The sequence below is a fragment of the Ascaphus truei genome, chromosome 2 (genome assembly GCF_040206685.1).
Source record: "Ascaphus truei isolate aAscTru1 chromosome 2, aAscTru1.hap1, whole genome shotgun sequence".
Classification (NCBI taxonomy): domain Eukaryota; kingdom Metazoa; phylum Chordata; class Amphibia; order Anura; family Ascaphidae; genus Ascaphus; species Ascaphus truei.
Genome location: NC_134484.1, coordinates 414457602 through 414484496, shown reverse-complemented (window position 1 = coordinate 414484496; position 26895 = coordinate 414457602). Strand labels below are relative to the sequence as shown.

Below are 26895 nucleotides of genomic sequence, written 5' to 3'. Positions count from 1 at the left end.
TTTTTAATTAGTTATACTCTCATAGCCTATTTTATTTTTATTATCAATAAAAGTTATATTTTACCTATTAGTGGAGGTTCTTGAGTGCATCTTATAGGGATATCATCTCTGTTAATAGATTAGCCATTCATTCCCTGATAGCACCCCTCCAGTAGGTACTAGTTATAAGTACTGAGCAGGCGTTTTGTTTATTTGTATTTTCATGTATTATAATGGTTAATGTGGAATTCTCAAACAAAATGTTTTTCTTATAATACCCATGTACGCTTCTTCAACACTTTGTCTTCTTAATGCATTTGAGTGCAGTGAGGTGTAGACAAAATCAAGGGCTTTTTTGTAATCTTTGAATCCTAAATTGAGTGGTAGATCATGTTCATTACTTTTGTTTAACCCCGGGAGATTCTTTGCACCCTCTGCTTTTATGCCTTATTCCTAAACACAGTCAAGGGACAATTCGGCTTCTGGAGAATGAGAGCCATTGCTTTCAGTGTATTCCATATGTAGCCAAGTCCCCTTGGACTATCATCCCCTGACCCTGGTTCTCCAGTAAGTCCCTATAATGGATTGGCTAAAATGTATTGGCAGTGTGGACATGATTCCTAAAGGAGATCAATTATAATAATAATTTTTAGTGTGTAAAGTTATATTTTTCAGCAGGTATGAACAATAAAGTTATAGTAGCTCTCATTGCAAAGAAGGGGGCCTATGACAGGAATAAGCCGATTTACTAGCCACTTCCCAGGAAGGAGGGGGTTGCTCTTCTATATAGTGTAGAGCAGTGAGTGAGAGTGAGCTCTGTCTGCTCTGTTAGTTCAGTTCTGGTCATGAGTCAGTGAGTTGGGTTCTGCTCTGTCAGTTCTGTTCTGGAATAGATGTCAGAATTCAGTTCTGAGAAAGTCTCCACAGTAAAGGAGTAAGGAGTGCTACTGGAAGAAATGCCAGAATATGTATTCTTTGCATAGAGAAGTGGCTGAGGCCTAGTCCAAAATAGGATATGGTACAATGATGTACAATTCAGTGCATGTACTATGAAGATGAATAAACCTCAGTCAAATACACATCTTGTGTAGTCTTTGAAGCATGGTAATGACTAAAGAAGAAGTGCCCTTGAGGGTCATCCTGTTCCAGCCAGGATCCTCTTGGGATGGAGGCGCTGACTAGTAAAAGTATCACAGTGAACCTGTCCTGATGTCCTCCCCACAACATCGCTGAGATCTCCTGCCTCCTGTTTACCTCACAGGTATAACCACAGCAGCCACAGAAACACCGGTAGAAGAACATTTCCCAGAGGGTAGGGGAAAGAGGGCTACACATATTTGGGGTTGAGGCTTTACTTGCCATGCCAGCGTCATTTGCATGCTGGCAAGTACCTGTCCCACTTTAGCACGGTACTGTATATTGTTGAAGCATTGATACTATGGTTGTACCTACCAGCACAAGTGTTAACTATATATCATCTTGAACACCCATTGCCAACTTCCCACCACTTTGAGGCAGTGAGATAAGTCTTGAGATATACAGGTATAAATATAGTTAGCACATACATATTATAAAAAATGGCCCTTTCTGCATGAATGCTTCCCCAATGAACGTTGCTCCAATACATTTTCTGGGTTTTATCCTCCTACCTTACTTTTAGTCTTGGTCTTGTAACAACCCTTGGAATTCTAACTTTTGTATTGTATCAAACCCATCAATAACTTTTCTTATCTCTGGGTAAAACCCAGCATGCAGCTCACCATTGAGTTGTTTGAAGCTTCTGAAATATTTTGTATTTAGGATCCAAGTTTCACATCCATACATGAGCACAGGCAGAATACTCTGGTCAAACACATTCCTTTTAAGGCACAGTGGAAGGCTCGTTGAAAGTTTGTTTGTTCCAAATTTGCTCGATCCCACCCATCTATATTCTCCTATTGAAAGATTCACACTCATTCATACTTTCTGGCCAAGGTAGACATACTGTAGTGTTTAACATCTTCTAGTCGTTTTAAGCAGGGTGCTCTGCTCGGTATCCCCCCATCTGATTTCTTTTCAATTACACCTCCTCCTTTAGTGTACTTTATTTTTAGTTGCAGTGCACTGGCTTCAGTTTTATTTTGTCACAGTTTAAAAAAAAAAATCTTTTCTGGTTGGTCTGTGACCAACCAGATGTCGTATTTCACTGATTGGCTGGCTGGTTTTAAAAATATATCTAGTTGTATTTTTTCTTCTTCAATATTTAGAAAGTCGACATACACTTACATAAACTCCCTGATGAAGCACAGTTGAGGGTGAAATGCACTGAGGTTTACTTCAGTATATATTATCATGCTTGTACGAACACTTCTACAACCGACGTTCCTGGAATTTAGTGCTCTGCGCTTTGTTCGGGAACAGGGTGCACGCGCTCTCTGCTGAACAACATCAATAAGCCATGGGACCTACCCTTTGGAGTTCCATATCGTGTTTTAATAGTAAGTTTCAGAAACGGCTTTTGAATCTTTTAATACAATATTTGTATTTGCTTATCCCTGGTACGTTTTGTCTTACACACTTACATAGGCACCACCGCTATATAATATATGGAGTGACACATTGTAGGTAAGCAATCTTAATTTAAGATCATTCTATGAATATTTAGCTTTATTTATACATAATATTTTGAAATTATGAATGTAAAAGGAGAAAAAAACACATTATGTACTATACCATAGATTTAATTTTTCAGTTTAGAGAAGAGAAAAGATAGTTTGTATAGTTATTGACTTTGTCTATGGATAAATAACGCATTAAGCAGTTTCTGAACATGTTCAATAAAATCAATTTTATGTCTGTCTTAAATATTTTCTAAGCAACAAAGTGTGTTTTCATGATATAATAATTTCAATAATTATTGCTAAAGCTAATGTTCAGCATTACTATAGATCTATCAGTGCATTGCTCAGAAAAAATAATAATTTGTATATTGTAGAATTTTACATGGATAAATATGTCAATCTTTGTGTTTTATTGATTGATCACTACTAAGCATGCCCAACATCACAAATCTTACAGATTAAGAAGAATCCCATACTGAGATATTATTGAATAAGTAAAAGCATCAATAAATATATCAATTGCTAATGCTCAATATCAGAAAATACTGATTATAGACTTCCTTAAAGATATTCTACTAAAACACCAAGTTTGAAGTAGAGACGGGTACTATTGGGTGTGTGAAATCAGAACATGCTAGAACAGAGATAGCCAACCTGACTGGGAGTTGGAGCCAGAATTTACCAGTGTCGGTGTCAAAGGGCAACAATAAAAAAAATTCAATTAATTGTGAATAATAAGTATATGCAAGCATTAACATACAACTAACTTACATCAATCAGAATTAGTGAAAGGAAAAAAAATGTGTGGGGAATAAAATGCATCTCACAATAATAAGTCTCTTTATTTTATTTTGTCATTGTTATTCTGTGCAAACCAGTTTGTCATTTGTCATTTCCACTATTGGGCAACAAACGTAAAATAAATACAAATATGCTTAGTCCTACAGATTTATTTATTCTCTCTCTCCCTCTTCTCTTACTCTACCCTTCTCCCTCCTATCACTCTCTCCCCCTGCCTCCTCTCTCACACTGCCTTTTCTCTAACTCTCTCCCCTTCCCTCACTCTCCCCCTCCTTCCTCATTCACTCCCCCTTTCCTCCTCTCCCACTCTCCCCCATGTAACTATCTCACTGTCCCTTATCTGTCACTCAATTCTTCCCCACCACACACAATTCTTCCCCCTATCCAATTCCCACCTCACCTCCCACACAATACTCAATTCTCCGCCCCCCCCCCACTCAATTCCACACACACTCAATCCCCCCAATCACATATTTCCCAGTTATACACACAATTCCCCCCTTACACACACACACACACACACACACACACACACACACACTTCCAGCACTTTACCTTGGGGCATGGTGAGAGGCTCTGGTCATGCGATGACTTCCAGCAGGCCATGCATGTGTGCAGACAAACTAGCATGCAGGGAAGGGAGGGAGGAAGAATGCAGAAGTGCCAGCCAGACCCCTAAACTGAGCTACAGCAATGTAGTTTCTCAAAGAGCCATAAGCCGCACATAAAGCACTAAAGGGCGGCATGTGCCCACAGGTCACGGCTGTGCCACCCCTGTGCTAGAAACCTATATTCTAAAGTCAAATACATAATCAAAACCCTCAACATTTTTGAACCATATATTGAGGGTTTTGATTTTGTATTTGATTTTAGAATATATTTTAGACCCAAAAAATATTTGGAACAAAAACCAGAACACCCGGCCAAGTGCCCATTTCTACAGTGGAGTTGAAAACTTGCTTTCTCACCATATCATTTTTAATGAGAGCATGTTTTAAGTTTTTCAGTTACATTATATTAGCTTTCTAATGTTTAACGCTTTATTATTCTATTTTACCATATTTATTATATAGTATTTCAGTATATTTTTTGTTTTATTCCATAATTTGGTCTGAATCTAAAACCAAACAAATTGAGTTTTAGCAAAGCCGGAACCAAATCAAGAAAACCTTTTATAACCAAACCACACCTGCAACGCAAGTGACAATGCACAACTTTAGTTTAAAGCAGTGCACCAATTTATGAAGCTTAATATACAATATTATGGCCCATGTCCACTAAGTGGTGCAAAACAATGCATTGCTGGCACTTTTTTCGCAGTAAAAGTGTTAAGCAAAATCCAAAATAACCATTGAAGTGATAAAGGCGCTCAACGCTTGATCCCTTGTATGATTGTAATAGACAGATGAACAATAATGGACATGAGGGTATGTGAGAAAATTGAAGTAAAGTCCCCAGAAGAACCAATAATCCCTGAAGGGCAAGAAAAAGGCTAAAATAACCTAACCTAAATAAAGCCCTCATTGGGATAGCTCCTGGACTCACAATAAGTATTCAATAATACATGATACTCACAAAATCCCCTTTGCCAATGTCCTGTAGACGCATGCAGCCTGGTAGAGAGATGCTGGTCTCACAAGGTAAATAGAACAAAGAGAAAATCCAGCGCACCGCCAAAGTGGGTCCCAAGCCAAAGTATAGTAAAAAATCTTCTTTATTTAATCCATCTAAAAGTGGAGGTTAACATCCTCCCACACATTTCGTGTAAACATACACTTTACACGAAACGCGTAGGAGGGTGTTAACCTCCACTTCTAGATGGATTAAATAAAGAAGATTTTTTTTACTATACTTTGGCTTGGGACCCACTTTGGCGGTGCGCTGGTTTTTCTCTTTGTTCTATTAAGTAAAATTCATACTGCACATACATTATTATTTTTGTCAATATCTTAAGAGCAGCATTGTTTCAGTATTTCAAACTGTATTCCTTTTGTGTAGGGAGAACATGTGAGGCTTTCTGTGGGAATGCTGCCAATAATGATCTTAGTTAGAGAACATTATAATTTGTGACTATCTAATATACAGATGAAGAGATTCAAAATGACATTGGGGTGGTAAATTATGCCAAAGTAAATAATATTATCTCCTATTTTGCATGTTGATAGCAAGTATCTGCTTTTTTCACATGAAAATAGCACATTTCTTACTCATTCATTTTTACATCAATAAAACTTGGTTCCTGTATTTAGACCCTTATAATGCATTTTCACTAACTTAACACAAACAATTTTATTTGATTAATACTACTTAAATAAGAACAAAATTATTATCATCTGACTTTTTTACTTATACAACCATCCAGAAGGATTCTGTCAGTATAGTCCACATATTTTTGGAAGGGTCACAACTTGAGAAGTGGAGATGGCCACCATTATTCTATGGTAGGCAAGTTTTATTTTAATTTGTGCTTACTATCAGTACATTTTGTTTAAGCATAACCATTACTCTATGTGCACTGTATTTCCCTGGGCACTAACGTCCGAATTTGGAGCCAAATTCGTGACTTCTTATCTGTGCAGTTTTTTTTGGCACAGTTCTCCTAATAATTTTGGGTGGTTATCAGCGACTCCATTTATCAGGATGCCTAACTAACAATCCGTGAATGCAATGCTCTTTAATCTCACAGATTTAGCTGCATCAGCAGCAGAGGTGGAAGCCTTCTCAGTTATGTTATCACCTGCAGCTTTATGTTAAAATGGCTAACAACCTTCCCTATAAGCTGTGTATTTATTTGAATTTTAATGTGTGCAAGGTGCTTATGTTTAGGTAAAGCACATGTGTTTCATGGTTGGAACGCATGCGAGTTAGATTTTTTTCCAATGCGTATGTGGATTGTATAGTTATTGCTTCTATTAACGTACCCGCAACAACTTGTATCGCTATGCTACTGTTTTTGGTGATGGCCATTGTTTTTGCATGTAAAGGTTATTGGATATTAGTTAAACTCAGGTGTACATGGTCGGAAAAGGCGTAAAACTTAAATGCTTAAGATGTCACATCTGGCCTGTGACATATGCTGTGCCGGGGCTAAGTAATAATAATGAATACTTAATAATGACAAAAAAAGTATAGATAATGAATATACTTTAAATGTATACTGTATATGTATGTATATGTTCTTCAGTATTAGGAGATACCTTTTTTATTTGGACTAACAATTTATGTCATAGGACAAGCTTTCGAGAGTTTTCCTCACGTCAATAAATACATATATATTTTTCATATATTATATATATATATATATATACATAATTATTATATATTATTTATATAGCATATACTATATTATTATATATTATTTATATAGCATAGTACTTACTGTATCAAGAATGAAAACCTACTATACAATCCCAATAACCTCCCAGAAAAAAAGGTAGACCAATCTACTCTTCATACCAGAAAACACTTTCTGATAGAACAGATCAATAAAATAAGTAATTATTAATACCGTAAAAAACAAACAGGAAACACCCCTTGAATATATATCCAAGTTCATCCAGAATATGTTCAGAATTATACTATTCCAAAATCGAATACATAATAAACAAGACTGATTTCTCCTCAAATTAGATACCAGTTCCATATTTACTAAACAGTGCTATGCACTAAGACTCCTTCTGACACAGGGTGCACCTTAAAATTCACTTGAATGGGCCATAACGTGTATCTTAAGGCAGAGCACCACTTAGTATATATGTCCCATTATATTTAGAGTGATAGCCACAGCAGAGCACAAGGGAGTAATTAATCAAACTGTGGTTATTCATTGATAGGAGTAATTTTTCATTAATGCCGCAGTTCTAATGAATTAAAGAGTAAGGGCTGACATCCAATCAATATGTAGCAGGCATGCAATATCTGACTTGCACTTGAATATTTTTGCATCCAAGAAATAGACCACACAGTTACACACATTATGTAGATGAGACAGTAAAAGATAAGAGCAGATAAACAAAATGTTAAAAGTATCTCGTGTCTACTGTACTCTCTTGTACAGGGGCGGCCAACTCCAGTCCTCAAGGGCCACCAACAGGTCAGGTTTTAAGGATATCGCTGCTTCAATGACTGGGCCACTGATTGAGCCACCTGTGCTGAAGCAGATATATATCCTTAAAACATGACCTGTTGGTGGCCCTTGAGGACTGGAGTTGGCCGACCCCTGATCTAGTATAAAGCATTCCAGTTCAATATTGAGATAAGGTTATTTTGGGGCACAAAGTACAATATGAAAAGTAAAAACTGAGTAGGAATATTATTGACAGAGCAATGATTTGTGTATACTCTAAATAGTATCATAGACATAGTTGCTGCCAGACCTCTGTGGGAGCTGGGGACTCTCAGAAGTGCTCTATTAGGTTTATGACACCTCTCTCAAATTAGTCATCATATTGCAATCGTTTTCTACTTAAGTGCTACAAAATGTGACACAACAGTGCTATGTACATTATTTGCTCCAAGCATTAATACAAATGAAGCCCTGAAATGTAACTAGATTTAAATGTATACTGTATATGTATGTATATGTTCTTCAGTATATGTTCTACAAAATGATGCTATCAACAAATAAGAGTTTTTAAAAGGAATTGCAGTAAAACATTTGAATTTATAACTGTGACGATTGAGAGGATTTGGCCCGGGATTAAAGGGGTTACACCCCAATTGGCCACCCTCTAACCTCACCAGGGAGACAAGGGGTTAACTGGTCTGAGGTTCAGAAATGTGAATTAACCCTTGTTATAACATGAAAATGTATATTCCCCTGTGTAAATGTATTGTGTTATCCTAGTGTTTGCACCCACACATACACTAGGGTTGCTGCGGGAGGGAAAGGGTTAATGTTAAAACAGTGATTCTAGCCCTTTGTTTAAATTACCCTCAAAGATGCCTGCCTACTAAATGCAAATGGTCAGGAGGGCTACCAAATGGTTAGGAAACAGCACTGATCAAAGGCCCAGCCACTCTACCTGTTTGCAGGAAGCTAGAGTGGGGGGTGAGCGTTATAACTCACACTTACAAACCATAGTATCCTGCCATGTGGTAGACTGGCCCAAATGCCTCTGATTTAGGAGTGGGGCTACAGAATGAGTGACCTTATTAAATATAAGAATATTATGAGATGTCCTTGGCTGAACGTGCTAAGAGTTACATAGGTGTATTCGTGGGACTTAGCCCCAACTAATGATTCTAAACACTTGATACACTGCCGACACGCTTTATTGCGCATCGGCCAGATCCGCAAGCCGGGAGATTTCCCGGCTTGCTAGTGGCCGCCCCTCGGCGTGCCGCGCGTCATAGACGCGCGGTCACGCGTCTTCGGGAGCCTGTGCCCCCTGCACGCGCGTCCAGGGCTCCCCGAGGGAGCCCTGGTGTCCCGCGATCGCGGGACGGCGGCAGGGGGTTCCGGGGGACCCGGCGGACCCGGCAGCAGTAGGGAGAGCGCCCCGATCGGAGGGCGCTCTTCCGCTGCTTCGGCGCGCGCCCGTCACCCTCGGGCGCGCGCCAGGCTACTGCTGCGGCCAAGAACGGGCAAATGCTCGAATAAACTTGGCCGCAGCAGTATCTAACAGATACTAAGAGCCAGATATTAATATCTCTCTTAATTTTAGTACTACATGGGAGCGTCATGTGTGACGGAATGTATTGATATGTCTCACGTGCCAGTGAGTACTACTGAACTGAAGTTATGAAGTTATTTACAGTGCATATGGAATTTTGGTTTGTTCTGGAAACTGCAGACTCCCTCTGTAATGATAATGAGCAGGAAGGACATCTTGCTAGAATTTACATAGCCTGGTGATCAAAGGCTAAATTGCCTAATTGTTTATGTTGGAGGCAGGAACCAAGAAACTGAATGTTTTTTTAAATGTGATACTTCACACTAAACAAGGGAAGTCCAAAAGCTGCTTCAGGAAGCTTCAAAGACTTTTGCTAGCCTTTTCGGCATCTAGGGTTAAGAGATGAGTTTGACATGGTATTTAAGTCAGAGTCAGCCCTTACTCAAATGTCTTTCATGCCTGTGTCTTCATGCATGAGTCTTCATTCATGGGCTGAATGTATTGCTGTGATGTCAACTGAATTATGGAAGAAATGGCCATCCTGTATCCTGATGGCCTTCTTGTCCAAATCTTTAAGTAAGTGTCTATATTTTGCCTGTTATTTGTATATCTCGTGTGTTCACCTTTATCAAGGAATAAATTATATTTTATCATATCTAAGTCTCGTCCCAGTTCAACCCAGTTATATATATTATATATATATTTTTGGTGTAAATTGCAACCTGCCATAAAGTCACCGTGACAATTACCTTTGACGACAATGCAGATACAATAGGTATATTTAAGAAAGGTTTAGATACCTTCATTGAAAGCACAAAAAATAAATAAAAAATACAGATATATCAAGACTTACTCCAGTGCCAGGGACATGTCTGCCACAATCGAGCTGCAACAGGTCCATGTTTCCAAAAGGACTCCTGCAGCGTTAGTCTTCCAGTACCGCGACCACTGCGGTCTTGTGACCGATCATGGCAGCAGCACCAAAGACAATAAGATTTGCTACATCTGTACGGTGAACAGATTACAATGTGACAAGATCAAGGTAGAGAAATCCAATGTCCAAATACTGGAGTTATCATTGATCTCTTTACCCTTGTGAAGCAAATACAGAGCTGAGGATCTATGTTTACCTTCTCCTCAATCAATATAAATGAAAGTATCACACTTAGACGCCTATTCATTAAACTGTGAGAATAGTGTTTCCTTGCAAAAATGTGCACTTTTGGCCCGGAAATAAATTTCTGCGTATTCCCTAAACAGTTCTTGTATGACCAAACAATATTTAAACTGCATTTTATGTAGCAATTGTTCTCTAGTTTGACAATCCGTGGGTAAGACAAAGTTTGCATACAAATGAAGAAATCTCCCCAAATTATATGTAAATATGTATTCATATGCTATTGAATAAGATGTACTATTTCTGTATAGATAATTTCTGATGAATATGGTCAAAGTTAATTCTGTTTTTGTGCATTTTTCAGGGTGGAACTGTGGCAGAGGAGCAGGAACAGATAGCTAGCTGGGTAATAGTTAGTAGGGGCAAGAGGCAGGGCAGTTCTGAGCTGACCCATCCCAATAGATTTGCCAGATTTAATATGTGGGCGGAGGAGAGGAGTCAGATCAGGAATGGCAATACTGGGGCAGACTGATTCCCCTAGCAGCCTGGGGAATAGTCCATCCAAAAATAAAGGAAATTGGTCTGGATTGAAAACTGGTTGAAGGATATGCAGCAGAGAGGTATCATGCCGTAAATGGAACCTTTTCAGATTGGACTAACATTGTAAGCGGAGTACCTCAAGGTTCAATATTGAGCTTAGTAAAGACCTTGAGGTTGACGTTGGGTGAAAAAGTTCCATCTTTGCTAATGATACTTAATTATGTAATGTAGATGTAATGTTACAGCTAAGTCCGTGGATCCGTGACGTGGTCCCACGCCGTGATCTGCCTGGTCCTCGGCTGCGCTGATTCATAGGCGGTTGCCTCTGGAGGGGTTTCCCCACATAGTGTACCTCTATAAAATAATCTATGGTGATGTACGCCTGGATCTGGTCCCAGACCGCAGATTACGCGTCGAAGTGTGGCGTAGACACAGTGTCCTTGACACTACAAAGTACGGGGAAAGTGTCCCTACCTATGGGCTTCCCTATACAGCTTCAGGTGCCTACTGTGAGTTGGGGACTAACTGGGACTCACATGGGAAAGCTGGCCTAGTCCTCCAACTTTTTCCCCTGCGCCCCCTGCCGGCTATCCTCCTCTCCGTGCGCCCCCTCCTTACCTTGGTTCCTGGCGCCTGGGCGTCATAACATCACGTTGTCATAGCAACGCAACATCACATAACCCCACAGCATCATTTGATGCTGTGTTGCCACGGCGACGCATCTCCAGATGCCGGTTGAACCACGGTAAGTAATGTTTACAGAGGCCTTCGCCGCTTTCCCGGCACGTAAATTAAGTGCCTTCGGGAAGTGCGTGGGGCCTCTGTAAACCCTGCGCCCCCCTCAGTTAACCTCAGTTAGCCCCCCACTTGGCACACCGCTGGTTTATATTGTTCTGGTTAATGCCCAAAACCACTATTAGCCACATTTGGCTAATAGGGATCTTGGGCAGTAGTCTAGAAGGCGTAGTTGCCCCAGAGATGGTAGTTTAGCCTCCTGGGCGTGGTGGGACAGCTTAACCCCATGGTTATCTTAGCAGTTAGCATAGCAATGCTTTACTACCCTCTAAAGTGGGAAATGGGGGTACTGTTAGTACTTTTTATTATGTATTAACCCTTTCGTGCATGTGGTATCGCTTGGTAACTACCGGCATCAAACATTTTAATTTTATTTCTATCATAGGTTTCTGTAATAATAGAAATATGATTGTGATGTGGGGTCATTAACTCATTATTAATGGCCACGTTAATTCCTGCATCACGATTTTGGCTGAATATCACAGCCGATAAATTATAACTGCAATTTTGATACCAACTTAACATTGCGGTAATGCTCATTACATTTTCTCACAGGTGCAATATTAACTCCACTTTAACGAGGTTTGATGTATCCGGACCATAATTGGGTAATGTTTCACTGTGGTTTTCTCTTTGCCTTCCACTGGACTAATATAAAAATAAACATAGGTTGAACGCGATAGGCATATGTCTTTTTTCAACCTCATCTATTATGTAACAATATAAATAATAAAAGGACAGAAAGATACAAGTTTACTAAATTATCCAAAATCATATATTTCTTACACTGGTGATACATCACTGCTATAGAAACACAGACTTAAATGTATATTTTATATTGAAACCACAATCCTCCTCATGCTGGAATGAACTTTGTCATAAATTGCATAATGGAATGTGACAGCTGGACATCAGAGAGATGCAAAACACTTAACATGTCAGCACACACAGAAAAACCATGGAGTCCATCGTTTGGTATATTTCACCTTGATTATTTGTTATTATTTTATATTATAAATAGATTTCTGTGATTCAGGGTCCATTATGTTTGTTAGAATCCATTTTGGGATTTGTAAATGGGGTTTATGTCATTCAGCATCCATTTTGTTTCCCCAGACTATTTTGTAATGTTAGTTTCTCAGTGTAAGAAAGATTTTTATTATGTTTCTAGAAGAGAAGAGAAGTCGGAACAAATCAAAGGTCAAGATTAAAATATGGGCTATGTGCCAGGATTTCGAAGTAACCAATGAAGGACACTATATTTTCCTCCTATTATTTGCTTTATTTTTCTTTAATTTCTAACAAGCTATGCATGGGTTAAATTGATAACTAGCAAATAGCTATATAAATCTTGTTTTAGAGCACATAGATGTGTCAGAACGAACGAGCGGCATCCAGCACAATAATGTGCTACAACGTTCTCCGTCAATAGTATGGTTTCATTTGCCTTGATAAAGTGCTACAGGGCAAAACGCGTAGGTGGGGGATACCTCCGTTTTTTATACATGACCCAATAAATAACTTTATTTTTTATGGGAAAGCACTCTCTGTGTTCTTTCTGGTTGTTCCACATGTAGTGCCCCATTTTTCTTCATTGTTCTTTATACTTTCATTTGGCCTGTACCTGTAGATGAAGCTTTATTGTTATTTTGCCCTGCAATAAATACAGGTGCAGCTACGAGTATTCCAACACTGCTTTTAAAAATCTAGGGCAATCTCCCAGTAATGCTGCCAGGGACCCCTGCTGTGTTAATCCGATGGGCCATTAGTCTGTCTGCAGAAATGTCACAGAAATGTTGCAGCATTACTGGGATATTGCCCCAGATTTTCCAAGGCAAGTGTTAGGATACTCGTGGCTGCACCTGTACATGAACCGCCAAGATACCTGTCTTCGGATATTTCATTTGATAGTGGATAAGAAGAAATGTACGATTATGAATAAAGAACATTTATTTTCAGATATTTAGTCATTAAGCACAAACAGTTTTTACCTTACGGAACAAAATTCACGGAAGTCTTTTTTTTTTAGTATTATGTTAAAAATACCATGGTTAAATGACCAATGTGACCTGCACATTGATCATGTAACCATGTGATTTGTTTTGCTAACTTTGCCATTTTTCTCAACCCTTTTTTATAAAAAAAAAAATACATCAGATTGAAAAACATTTGCATATCTATGGTAGTGAGCCTACAGATGTAGCAAGACGTACTGTTTTCAATGCTGCGATTGTGTACAGCCACCACGCTGCACTGCAGCCACGTGCTAACCGCACTGTGATCACAGACTGAAAACAGAAAGAGCCCCAGGAGGCTTAACTCTGTGGCGGACCCAGCTTCTGAATGGGACCCCACAGAGTTAATCCTTCAAACCATGAGCCCCAGAAGCCGAACAGTCTGAAGGAGCTGCATGGAAGTGTCCCAAAGAGAAGCAATCTCTCTCCATGTCTCCCCAGAAGGTAAGAGAAGGTGAGAGAAGCAGTCTCCGGTATGTCCAGTCATTTGATGATGTAGATGCCTGAATATGGATATCTACGTCATGAGGGGGAATAGTATAGGACAGTATTTGCTCATCTATGTCATAAAGGGGGTTGGATTGGGTAGGCAATCTAGGACATTTGGTCTAGGTCATTTTGATATTTGGCCATCAGCAGCCACTTTGGGCATTGGCCCTTTTTAAAATTTATTTGCGGGTACCCCTGAGGATGAAGAGGTCGGCCTTAATCCCGATAGGGGTAATTACTGCTTTTATTTATTTAGGGTGTGCGTTCATAGCCACACTGGCATTCTAAGGAAATCACAGGGACAAACAATGGATTAAAAGACTAGAGTTTGATATGTTTTAATTTTATTGTAATGTCTATTTTGTTACATTTATTTTTTTTAAAGCTTCAAAAGCGCCATTAGTCATATTTGGTGAACAGGACTATTGCCCATTACTGTGTGTGTGCATGGTAAGCGTAAACTGGGGTGCATGATGGATGTAGTTGCCCCGGGGTGGATGGTTGGAGATGTTAACCCCTTCCTTACATTAGCGGATAGCCACTAAGGTAATGAAGGGGTAAGTAATTTATTTCAATATTGTACAATGACAATCATTTTATTTAAAATGTATGTATGTATGTTGTTTTTTGTTTGCTTTTTAAACATGGTTTATTTTTTTCTACTTAATTCCTAAAATCACTATTAGGCATATTTGGCATTGTCTAGAGGGTGTAGGTTTTTGGGGGGCATAGGGGTGGGTGAAGTGGATACTTGCCCTTGTAAAGAACACCAGGAGGATGACAGAAGGTAATTTATAAATAAGTAATTTGTTTTAATATTGTACTGTACATGTACAGTATTTTTTTTTATATCGGTCCAGTCACTCCTGCCTCTTGATGCTGTAGATATACCCAAATATGGGTATCTACGTCACAAGGGGAAATACTATAGGACCCTATTCGGTCATCTACATCATCAATGGGGTTGGATGGGACATTTAAATGATTTGAGATTCTCAGGGAGACATATGTAGCCCTGGTAAGAATTTGGGCTATAAATCTTCCTCCTACTGGTGTAAGTCCTTCTAAGGGCAGGCCGCCAGTAGTTATCATGGATTTCCCCAGCTTCAAGCCCTGCCCTGATTGGTGGAGGTAGGTCCCTGACTCTGTGTGGAAGGTAAGAGACACAGGGGAGGGGCCTGCTGACATCATGATGGGTAGGCCTGTCTAAAGTTAGTTGCCTATTCCTGTCAGAGACAGTAGGAGTTGAGCTCTGTCCTGGGATCAGAGAGGAGTGTGTTTGAAAAGAGAAATGCATTACAGTTGGAGGAGCTCAGGCCCGCCTGAGTAGAGTTGATAAAACTGTGGTGGACCAGTGCCCCTCACCCTGCCTAGGGGGTGAGGGAAGAGCTACCCCCACCCTGATGGCTGCACCTTGGGGTGGTGGCGGGGAGCAGTGAGAGCCCCAGACAGCCCATCCTGAGGGGGTACAGTCTGGAACAGAAGGAGGAGGAAGAGACCATTGTACATGATTTGCTGCTGCTGCTGTGAGCTGCTGTATAATAAAGAGACTTGTTACTTTTACAAAGAGACTGAGACTGAAATCTCTCGCCCATTGAGGGGCTTCTCTGGAAGGATTTCACCCTAACCTGATAGTGCTTGCCAGAGATGGAGGCGCTGTATCACTAAAGAATGAAGGCAAGAACCCCAGAAGCCTGTCCCTGTTGTCCCCCATACCATCGCGGAAGACTCAGGCCCTCCTGTTCCTCACAGGTATGCACCACCAAGAGACATGTAGCCAGCCCTCAGAACACCCTAGGGGTCCGATCTGCGACCGGGGGGTGGGGGGGAGATGGGTTACACATAGATAGAGACTTCTTCTGTCCCTCAACCCAGCTCTATCTGACTGGCTGGCCTGGTAGGATTAAAGCTGCAGTGGTCCCGCTTTAATCCTCCTGGGCTTTAAAATGTACTGTTTTTGTGGTGCCACAGATTTCAGCATGTTCGTCCATTGCACGGGAATAGTAAGTCTTGCTACATCTGAACCTATCATCTAAGTAACAGTCTACGAAATATGAATTGGGGTGACATTACTTCAAGAAAAATACCGGGTAAATGGGATACTTAAAATCAATGTTGGATATGTACACATGGTATGTGCTTTAGTAAAGAATAAAAAAGGAATACATGAAAACCAATGCAGCTAAATAAACAGATAGTGGAATAAATTGAAATAAGGCTTTTGATGATTGAATTCATAAGCGGCAGTGGAATCACTCCAGAACTGCTAGAAATGTAAAGTTATTGCTACAAGACATAAAATAAAAATGATAATGTATAAGAAGTGCAATAGGAAACAAGAACAATCTTAAGAAGATCTTCCAATGTATTAATGGTTAGAGGATTGTAAAAGAGAATATACTGATGTAGCAGACAATACAGTTACAGTATAGTACCCAGTAATTACATTAGAACATTATAACTCAAGTAAACACAAAATAACATGTTAAATAACATGTTATCTCCTTTACCATTGTATTCAATAGCATTACTGCTAAATACTGCTAAGCCTGCCTTTATTCTAAAACTTCTCGGGGGCGTTGTGGTTTCATCTCCTGTATTGGACACGCAATAAATTATGCATCCCCCGTGTTCATGCTGCATTCGCGCTGCCCGGCACCCGCGGTTGGTTCGCCACAGCTTAATACCCTAAAGTATTCTCCGTGGATCCCCAGGAATTAAATGACAATAGGAGATAATGGTGCAGACCGCTAGAAAATGTAATATGAATAAAAAACAGCCAAGAGCTTACTCACATAAACTTTGCTGCTGTAAAACAGCTGACAATGTGCCGTCTGCAGCTAGTATCGGGTGTTGAGCCTGGTGCACTGAGCTGCAAGCCCTCTCACTGCTCGCAGTCTCAATGCCAGCGCTACTCTCCGCGCAACTGGATGACATCACACGATGGCACCACCACGACCCTCCCTGCCGACGGACACCTCAACTCCTCAACACATCCTTCCCCAAACGCGTTTCGTGACGCTAGAACCGTCACTTCCTCAGTGGTGTGGATTGCCCTTGTACTGAAGAAGTTACTGTATCAATTTAGGCGTTTCATAATAAAAACTAAATGCCTGTATCTTTTTTACATTATTTCTCCCTGCACAATCGCCGACCGGACGGAAGCAATGAGTACACCGCAGTACGTGTGCAAAAGACCTGACTGTACATATGCATTTTTAATATGTTCTGCAATTAATGCAGCAGATGATAAAATGACCACAGTTGCTGAAATCTATCAATATTTTATCTCAAATTATGACTTTTACAAATGTTCACCCGATCCTCGTGTGTGGAAGCGTGCAATAATGAAAAAGTTAAGTACTGTAGTGATACGTGTTTTTTTCGTATTGCCCCTGTACATGGAGTTAGAGGAGGGTATTGGTGTGTGGTGCCAGATTTTTCCAGTATCTTTGATCATGGAGACTTCAAAAGGAAAAAGGTCAGATTTAATCAAAATAAGATTTGTCAATCCCCGGACAGCAATGTAATAGCGCCTGCACCGGCTTACAATAACGGTCCGACCATCAGTGAAAACCTGGTGATCGCCCACTTGAGTTTCTAGACGGTATTGCAGACAACGCTAAAATGCAATTTTCAGCGCCCGATAGATGGATTTAGCGCCCGATAGAAAACTGATAGAAACCCGAGTCAATTGCTATACGGTTGGAAAACATAGTGTGTCATGACCCGGTATTCAGAGCGGTACGGTGTGCAAGGCTTTAGAATAAAGGCTGGCGCAGCAGTAACATGCTAGTGTTGACACAACTCATTGCGTTACCGGGTGGAATAATGTCGGCTATACAGTATCTGAAGGCACCTTGAAAGGAAATTGATACAAAAAAATCTTTGTCTCGGTATATACCATGATGGGAACAGTACCCTAATCTTTACATTAATTACATTTGGCTACCAGTTGGGGAAGTGCAAAAGTATCGTTAAAAAATACAGATAAAAAAGTGCATAATTTGATTATATTCACTAAAGGGTTATTAGGTAGCTTAGCTCAGTCATATCTAGTTCAATATAATTAATATTCAGTTATTCTATTTCTACACTTTCATTACAACAAGGTTAGCTTGTAGCAAATGTGGTGCTTTAAAAAGGTGGCTGTTTGCAATCAGGGAATTCCAGTAGTTTACCATCTACCGGACGTCCTCCCCAGCGTGTTGCAGGAGTTCCTGTTTGATGAGTTACATCCACGAGCAGACGGAGACGCCAGTTAGCAGAGAGCAGCTTAAAGAAATGAGAGGGGATACTCTCTAAATTATCCACTGCCTGCAAACCTATTCCATCTGGTGAGTAGGCATTGCAACCATCATCATTGGTGCTACGGAGTATTAGAACCATTAATTCATTCATTTTACTTGTTCACATAATATATGTCCATGTGTATTGTGCATTATATTAATTATTAACTGTTATTAAATGTTTTTATTGTGTTAAATTCACCTATCCAGTTCTCAGCTGTTATATGTTGTCTTAAGTGTTGTTTGTCTTACATTCTACAGTATTACGCTATGTGTTGTGCTTTTTCTTTTCTTTCAAGCACACCGTGAGGAGCCACGTTTCTTCACAGCCAACAGGCTTGGTTTTCGTATATCCTTTTATAGTAGTTGTTAATATAGGCGCCCACGGAAACTATCTTTTGTCCATAGAGTATGAAAGATGATTAGAAAGAACAACCAGAATTGTCATTCTGTTGACAAAGAGATTAAGGATTTTAATAATCCAATTGTATAACCCAACATCGAGTTACACAGACAATGAAATCAACCAATTTAACAACAAAGGAAATTGTCACATCAAGATGAGTTGGTAAGTATGACTATGGTAATAGGAATGAATACGGAGAGAGATTGGTAGAATTTGAAGAATGTGAATACTTCTACATCATTAATTTATTCTTCAAGAAGAATCCAAATAGAAATGGACATATAATGGACCCAATGGAATCAAGAAGGAAATAGAGGACATCCTAGCTGGCAAGAAACATGGGATTGAAGACTATTTTGACACAAGGTGTGATCAGTGATTGTTTCGCTGCAAATTACATCTGAATGCAAAGATGGAAAACAGAAAATTGATTAAAAAGAAGACATAAAGAATCGATATTTAGAACCTCAAGAATAACAGTAGAGAATTTCAACTAGAGCTAAAAATTCACTTCAGCTTGCATGAAGATTGTAGTTGAAAGCACAGAAAAAAGGGGAGGCATTGCTAACAAAAATAGGATAAGAATTTGCAAGAACAACAATTGAATATTCAGAGCTGTGCAAGAGGATCTGGAAATGTATAACTCAAGATGTAAGAATATTTAACTGTGATAAGGTGAAGAAGATGATTGATGATAACACAAGCCTATAGAAGACAAAGCAGCGACTTACGATTGGGAAGAAGCAAATCATTGCACTCAAACAAGATGATGAATCAAAACTAAAAGACTATGTAATTATCATAAATAAAGTTGAGGACTACTTCAGGAAATTGTAAAAAAAAAAAAACACAGATAACACAGGGCATAATCCAGCAGAGGAAAAGCAAGAATAAACTGCCAATTATGTGCAATGCGTTCTTCCAGAAGAAGTGGCAAAGGCAATACAATTCATGAAAATGGAAAGTCTCCTGGAGAAAAGGGAATTACATCAAAAATCTTGAAAGAAGCTGGGAAAGAAATAAAGTAAATCCTTATTAACTCTACATGCTGCTTGAAGAACATGAGAATCCCAGAACAATGGAGCAAAGCCATAGTTATCCTCATATACAAGAAAGGAGACAAAAAAGACTACAGGAACTACAGACCAATCACTTATAAGATTACTACTTCCAATCACATATAAGATTTTTTACGAAGATACTCGCTTATCGGCTGCAACATAACCTGAACTTTAACCAGTCTAGAAAATAAGTGGGATCTCGCAGTGGCTATAACACAACAAACCCCATCCAAGTATTACAAGAAGTAATTAATAAGATCTACTACTCTAGCTATCAGTCTAGGACTTGTAGATTCCAAAAAAGCCTTTGATTCTGTCGACACCTCAATGATTCTACATGCATTAAGAAGACAAAATGTTGAAGAAGCGTGCATTGATATTATAAAGAATGTATGAGAACGCCACCATTAGATTACATTAAGTTACAATCAATATAAGGATCAGCACGGGAGTTTGACAGGGAACCACCATGTCAACAAAGCTTTTCACAGCAACACTTGAAGAATTATTCAAGACAATGCATTGGTAACAGAAAGTAATTAAAATCAACTGTGAATATTTTGATCCCTTCCGATTTGCAGATGACATTGTTATTTTTGCCACAAATTCAGAAAACTTCCAGCATGAAATCAGAAAACTTGCCAAATCAAGTTAGGAAGTGGGCCGCCATATGAATCTCTGCAATGATCGAAAAAAATTGAATAGAACTAGAATAAGTTAATATGTCTTCCTTGGCCAGCAATTAGCAATGCATAGGAACCTTTTGAATTACTGTAATCAATAGGAGAATGAAGATAGGATGGAGCACATATGAAACAAGACAATCTTTGTAGGGAACCATCCACTGTGCCTCAAGGGGAACATTTTTGACTAGTGTATTCTGCCTGTGCTCATATATGGATGTCAAACCTGGACCCTAATTGCGAAGATAATTCCGAAGCTTCAGATGACTCAAAGAAGTATGGAGAGATGTATGCTGGGACCAAAGAGACGGGAAAAAGAATGGATGGGTTTGAAACCAAATAAAAGTCTGTGACATTATCACATGGGTGAAGAAATTAAAATGGCATTGGTCAAAGATGGTGCTCGACTGGATTTTCAAAAGAAATTAAAAGTCCAAGACGATGACCAAAAGTAAGATGGGAGAATGAAATCAGAAAATTGGTTGGAGCAAAGTGGAGAAGAGAGGCTTGCAACTACAATACCTTGAATATCATTGGGTAGGCCTTCATTCAGCAGTGGATTGACATGGGCTGAAGATGATGATATATACTAAAAAATTAATGATGCTCATATATACTAATATAGCCAGACTTAACTTAACCGGAACGGTGAACCTCTGGGGAAGGCAAGAGTGACTGGCAGCTACATGGGGAAACAGAGAGATTGCTTCCTGCAGTTCCCCAATGTAGTTAATTTCGCGGATGGGTTTTCTGTGTCATTGGTTATATATTTTTTTTTAACAAAAAATAGTTCATAAATTATATGAAAGAACCAAGTCTTGATTCTCACAATATAACGTTTTTATACTGTACCTGGAATGGTTGGGAACTGTTGATGTGCAGTTTTTTTCTTATCCATCTATTCCCTTTATTCCCAAATGCTTGCCACAGCAATTGTCCCCTGGTGTTCCTCATAGTCCTTTTGTAGACTGCCACTGAATAAATTTGCTTTCCAAACATATGATAATAGAAGCGGAAAATACAGCTTTTATTTCCATTCTTAATTGTAGCATCAATTTCTGGACTCAGCAAAACGGCTTGATTTCGATAAAACTGAGGTTCTGAAGTCTCGATATACAAGTAGTGTCCTTTTGCTGTTCCTAGGGTATGGTCTTTCATGGGTCCTGTGTTAAGTGTTGGAGTTTGGCCTTGAATTCTAGTCCAGTCAAAGTCATCATCAAAATCTTGTATCCAATTACAGAGCCCATTTTCAAAATTACATTGTAATTCTGGATCTGCAATGCAAAGGTTCATTAAGTTGCGATACAATTATATCAGTTTCAACATACTGTAGACTAAAACTGTAATTATAGTTTTTGTTAAGGGCACAATTATAACAATACATCAATGGCTACTTTTGTTGACTGAAATTGTAGCTTTTTTTTCAATACAAACTGAAAATAATAGTGACTATAAATTTTCCTATAAATGTTGCATGTTGTAATTTATTTTAGAGATGCAATAAATATGTTTGTACCTTTTCTCCCTTTTCTTTTAGTTTAAATGATTTACTAATGAAATATATTTGTAATTAATTACATATATTTGAATAGCTTTTCATAGCTTTTTGCAATAATCTGTGCTATGTTATAAAATACAGTATCTATGATAAAATTCCCTATGAATATAAAAAATATTTTTATTACACTATTTCTCTAACATACCAGACAGTTGAATGTCACACAAAAATATGCAACTAGGTTTGAAAAACAAAATGAAGGCAATGTGTAATAGCTTTTTTTTTGGGGGGGGGGGGGGAAATACACTGAACTACAGTATTAATTTATCATATAACATTTGGGGATCTTTTTATACTGTCCAATTCTATCAACAAGGATCCTTTTTTCTATTATAATACGCATAGAGTTAAAGAAATGCTGCCATTTCAACTAATAAGAAATAATAATTTTCCTGTCAAATGAATAAATTCATATTCTATGATTCAACTGCTAAACATTTTACATTATTTAATTTTACTATAGTACATGTTTTTCTGATTAATAAATTGAGATGCGAATTGCAATTTCAAATAACTTATTTCAAATTTTAGTAAGAAAAAATATTTGTACAAAAAACTGTGAAAATATATTGTGTTACTGTATTTATATTATTGTAATTTTCTCTTACAAAATGGGTCACTTCTCATTACCTACTTCCATGCATGTAGTTCACATCTCTAGTTCTCGACAAAATATAAATATAACGTATGAAGTAAAATATTGATGACATTGGGCATGATGTAGGGGCCGAGAGCATGTAGGGCATAAGAGAGGAAACAAGAACATAGAAAAGGATTTGGGGTGAATACCATAAGAAGGACAGTAAGAGGTCAAGATGCATAGTTATTTTTATTACTATTAAATCCGTAACAAAATAAATGAGGAAACTAAGTAGAAAAAAGGACTATGCCCATTTTAGCTAAACATTTTTGATTAATAAGTTGTTAGACAGTGACTGTTAACGCATATGGGGCTGATACTGTCAGAGGTTCATGTACTTACAGGATTAACTCTGTCACTATAATACACAGATTGCATCGTTCACTGCTCTATTTTTTTTTAATAATGAATCAATAAAAAAAAAAATACTTGGAAAGTAGTACATTTGTTACTTAGGTGACTAGCGATTCCAGGCCAAAGTTTTTTTTTTTTTTTTTTTTCAAATTTTTTTTTATTGGGTAATTACATGAATACAGACATACATGTGGTTATTTTACAACCCAATGCAATACAACATTTTCTAACTTTTCTGGGAGGTGGGCATATTGAAATGCCCAGAAAATGGGGTCTCCCAAGGAGGGGGAGGCTACAGCTAGTAAGGAAGAGGAGAGGGAAAGAGGGGGGGGGGAGGGGGAGGGGTGTGAGGTTGGTGGACTTTTGCCCCCGGCGATCGGCCCTCAGCTTGTTGTTTTTGACTTTACCCGTGACAGTAGTCTGTCATTAGTTTGGGATGTTAGCGTGTTGGAGGATAGTATTGTCCTGTAGCGTTAACCAAGGTTCCCATATCTCATAAAATGGGTTAGATCTCTGTTTTAGAAAGGCAGTGAGCTTCTCCATCTGCATCACCTCGTTAATTCTTTTTTTAATCATTCCCTTAGAGGGGGGGCAAACCTTCTTCCACGAGGCCGCAACTTCACATCTAGCCGCTGTAAGAATAAAGGAGACTAATTTCCTTACTGGTCGGCCGATTTCCTCGATCGGACTTCCCAACAGGTAGGTCAGTGGTTCAATAGGGAGCTCGAGGGTTGTAACCTCTTTTATTAAATTTTGGACCATAGTCCAGTATTTCTTAATTTCTGGACACAGCCACCAAATGTGTGCCATGTCCCCCCTTTGACCACAGCCTCTCCAACAAAGATCTGATGCCAGTGGGTAGATTTTGTGTATTCTCACCGGAGTGAGGTACCAGTTGAAGAGTATCTTATAGATGTTCTCTTTTATGGTTGTGCTTATGGATGTTGCGGAGGCTGCCTCCCATATTTCTTTCCAGTCTTCCTTCTCAATGGGCGTGTTTAAGTCAGCTGCCCACTTCAGCATATAGTCATGCTCCGTTGGGGTTTCCTTGGGCCCTAGCATCGAGTAAATTTTTGATATGAGTCCCCTCTGGTCTGAGTCTGGTTTACATAGGCTCTCAAATTGGGTATGCGATGGGAACTCTGGGTTCGGGGACAGTTTTTGGACAAAGTGTCTGATTTGGAGGTATTTAAATACATCCAGCTCCTGGGTCTTATGTCTGGCGCGCAGATCCTGAAAACTCAGGAGGCTCCCTAGGGATAGGACATCAGACACTATTTTGATCCCTTTCTTCTTTAATTGGTCGTAATGTCTCGATCTACAGCCCGGTGGGAAGGTGGGGTTGTCAGTGAATGGCGTTAGTTGTGTGCCAGGAGTCGAGAGTTTGTACTTGAGCTTAGTCTTCAACCAGATCCCCCAGGTATGTCTAGTTGTTCTTAGTTTGAATTTTTGTGGAGGCATGTCCTCTCTGTTCATACTCCAGAGGCAGGCCGGCAGAGAAGGCACCTCAGAATAGTGTGTTTCTATTTTAAGCCAGCACCGCAACTTTGGATCCGAATTCCACAATGCTGCTTGTTTTAGTTGAGCGGCCTGGTAATATTTGTTGATGTCAGGAACTCCCATGCCCCCTCTCCCTCGTGGTGACAATAGCACTGACCTGGCTACTCTGGGTCTTTTTCCTTGCCAGATAAAATGGAATATCCTGTTTTGGATATTTTTAATTTCTGAGCCGGGGACATGGATCGGTAGAGTCTGAAAATAGTATAATAGTCTAGGAAGAATATTCATTTTAACGGATATCATTCTACCGATCCATGATATCTGGTAGTCTTCCCATTTGCTCAAATCCTTTTTGATTTTGTCAAAGAGAGCTGGGTAGTTGTGCCGATATAGTGATTGGTAATCCTTCGATACATTCACTCCCAGGTATTTGATGTATGAAGGGCTCCACTTATATGCAAAATTTATTTTAAGTAATTTCACTTCTGGCTCTGTGAGGCTGAGATTAAGGGACTCCGATTTTTCACTATTAATCTTGTATCCTGAGATACTGCCAAAGTCTTCTAGCTCCCTTTGGAGGTTGGGGAGGGAAGTTTGTGGTTGGGTTAACGTCAGAATAATATCATCGGCAAATAAGGAGATTTTGTAGTCTGTGTTTCCAATTGCTACGCCTTTGATATTAATATTATTTCGTATTTTAGCCGCCAGTGGTTCTATGGTGAGAGCAAAAAGGAGGGGGGACAAGGGGCATCCCTGTCTGGTACCATTTTTTATTTGAAATCTCTCTGAGTTTCCTCCCGGGGAGTCTGACTATTGCCGACGGGTTTTGGTATAGGGCTTGGACTCCCTCCAAAAATGTATTTCTGAAACCAAATTTCTCTAATGTTTTGGTTAGGAATAGCCAATCTATTCTGTCGAATGCCTTCTCTGCGTCTAGGCCTCAAGAGCATTGCCCTGGAGTTTGTGAGGTGGACATGTTCAATAATATTGAAAATTTTCCGGGTATTGTCTGATGCCTGACGCCCCAAGACAAAACCCACTTGATCGGTGTCAATTAGTCTGGGTAATATAGGGTTCAATCTGTTGGCCAAGATCTTACTGTATAGTTTAAGATCATTGTTTAGGAGTGATATGGGTCTGTAACTCCCGCATTGCGCCGGGTCCTTCCCTTCTTTATGAATAATGGCAAGGTTTGCCGATGACATAGATGGGGGGATTGGATTCCCTTCCAGAAATGAGTTGAATAGGTTTAGTAAATGCCTATTCAGTATTGGGATGAACTTCTTATAGTATGCATTGGAGAAGCCATCAGGGCCTGGTGTTTTTGACACCTTAGAGGACTTTACTGCGGAAATCAATTCTTCTTTAGTTATTTTGGCATTGAGGGAGGAATTTTCCTCTTCTGTCAATGTGGGAAGCTCGCAGTCGCTGAGGTATAGCGAAATTGCCTCTGATCTCATCGTCTCCGAGGTTCCCCTCTGGGTTTTCAAATTATAAAGTTTGGTGTAGTATTTGGTGAATTGTTCCGCTATTTTCTTCTCGCTATATAACATCTCACCGGACCCACTCCTGATCGATGTGATCTGGGATCTCTTTTGTATACCTCTAAATTTAGAGGCCAAGAGTCTGTCCGCTTTATTGCCCTTATCATAGAATCTTTGTTTAGTCCATTTAAGAGCCTTTTCAACTTTTTCTAGTTGGATGCTTTTTAGCTCGTTTCTGGTGGCGGACAGTACCTTGTAGAGTCTTTTGGATGGGTTTTTTTTGTGTTCTATTTCTAATTTGGTTATTTTCTCCGTCAGGTCTTTTACTATCTTAGCATTAATTTTTTTCCTATGGGCGGCGATTGAGATAAAATTTCCCCTGATCGTCGCTTTATGGGCTTCCCATAGGATTGGCAGGCGATGAGACTGATCCACAGTTATTTGTGAAGTATTCCTTGAGGGCTTTTTTAATTTTTGACTCCACTTCGGGGCAGTTTAGTAATGAGTCATTTAGTCTCCAATTATAAGAGGAGTACTTCACAAATGGGACCGATAAGGTTAAGGTAATGGGCGCGTGGTCAGACCATGTTGTTGGGCCTATATCTGAGTCTGTGGATGCCTCTAGAACATTTTTGGTTCCTAGGAAGTAATCAATGCGTGAGTAGGACCGGTGAGGTGTCGAGAAGAATGTATAGTCTCTCTGTCCCTGGTGTTGGGTTCTCCATATGTCTACCAGTGAGAAGTCCTTGAGGATTTCTCTAAATTTCTTCCCTTTGTTCAGAGTTTGGGGTGTGTGCGAGCGACCCGGGTCCAAGGATTTATCCTCGGTCGGATTGAGTGTCATGTTTAGATCGCCTCCCACTATCATAGAGGGTAAGTATTCTGGGTCTATTTCTTCCAGGATTTTGTTCAGGAACACTATCTGGTTTTCGTTTCGGGGCGTATACGTTGATTAGGGCTATAGCTGTA

The 26895-nt window shown here is 39.4% G+C and overlaps 1 protein-coding gene across 1 annotated transcript in view; it reads right to left on the bottom strand.

Annotated features, from left to right (window-relative positions):
• MALRD1 (MAM and LDL receptor class A domain containing 1) overlaps positions 1 to 26895 on the bottom strand; it is a 662703-nt gene that overhangs the window by 416418 nt on the left and 219390 nt on the right. Inside the window, exon 16 of the mRNA XM_075588643.1 lies at positions 21243 to 21664. Coding sequence (XP_075444758.1) covers positions 21243 to 21664 — 422 coding nt within the window. The remainder of the gene's footprint in view (positions 1 to 21242; positions 21665 to 26895) is intronic.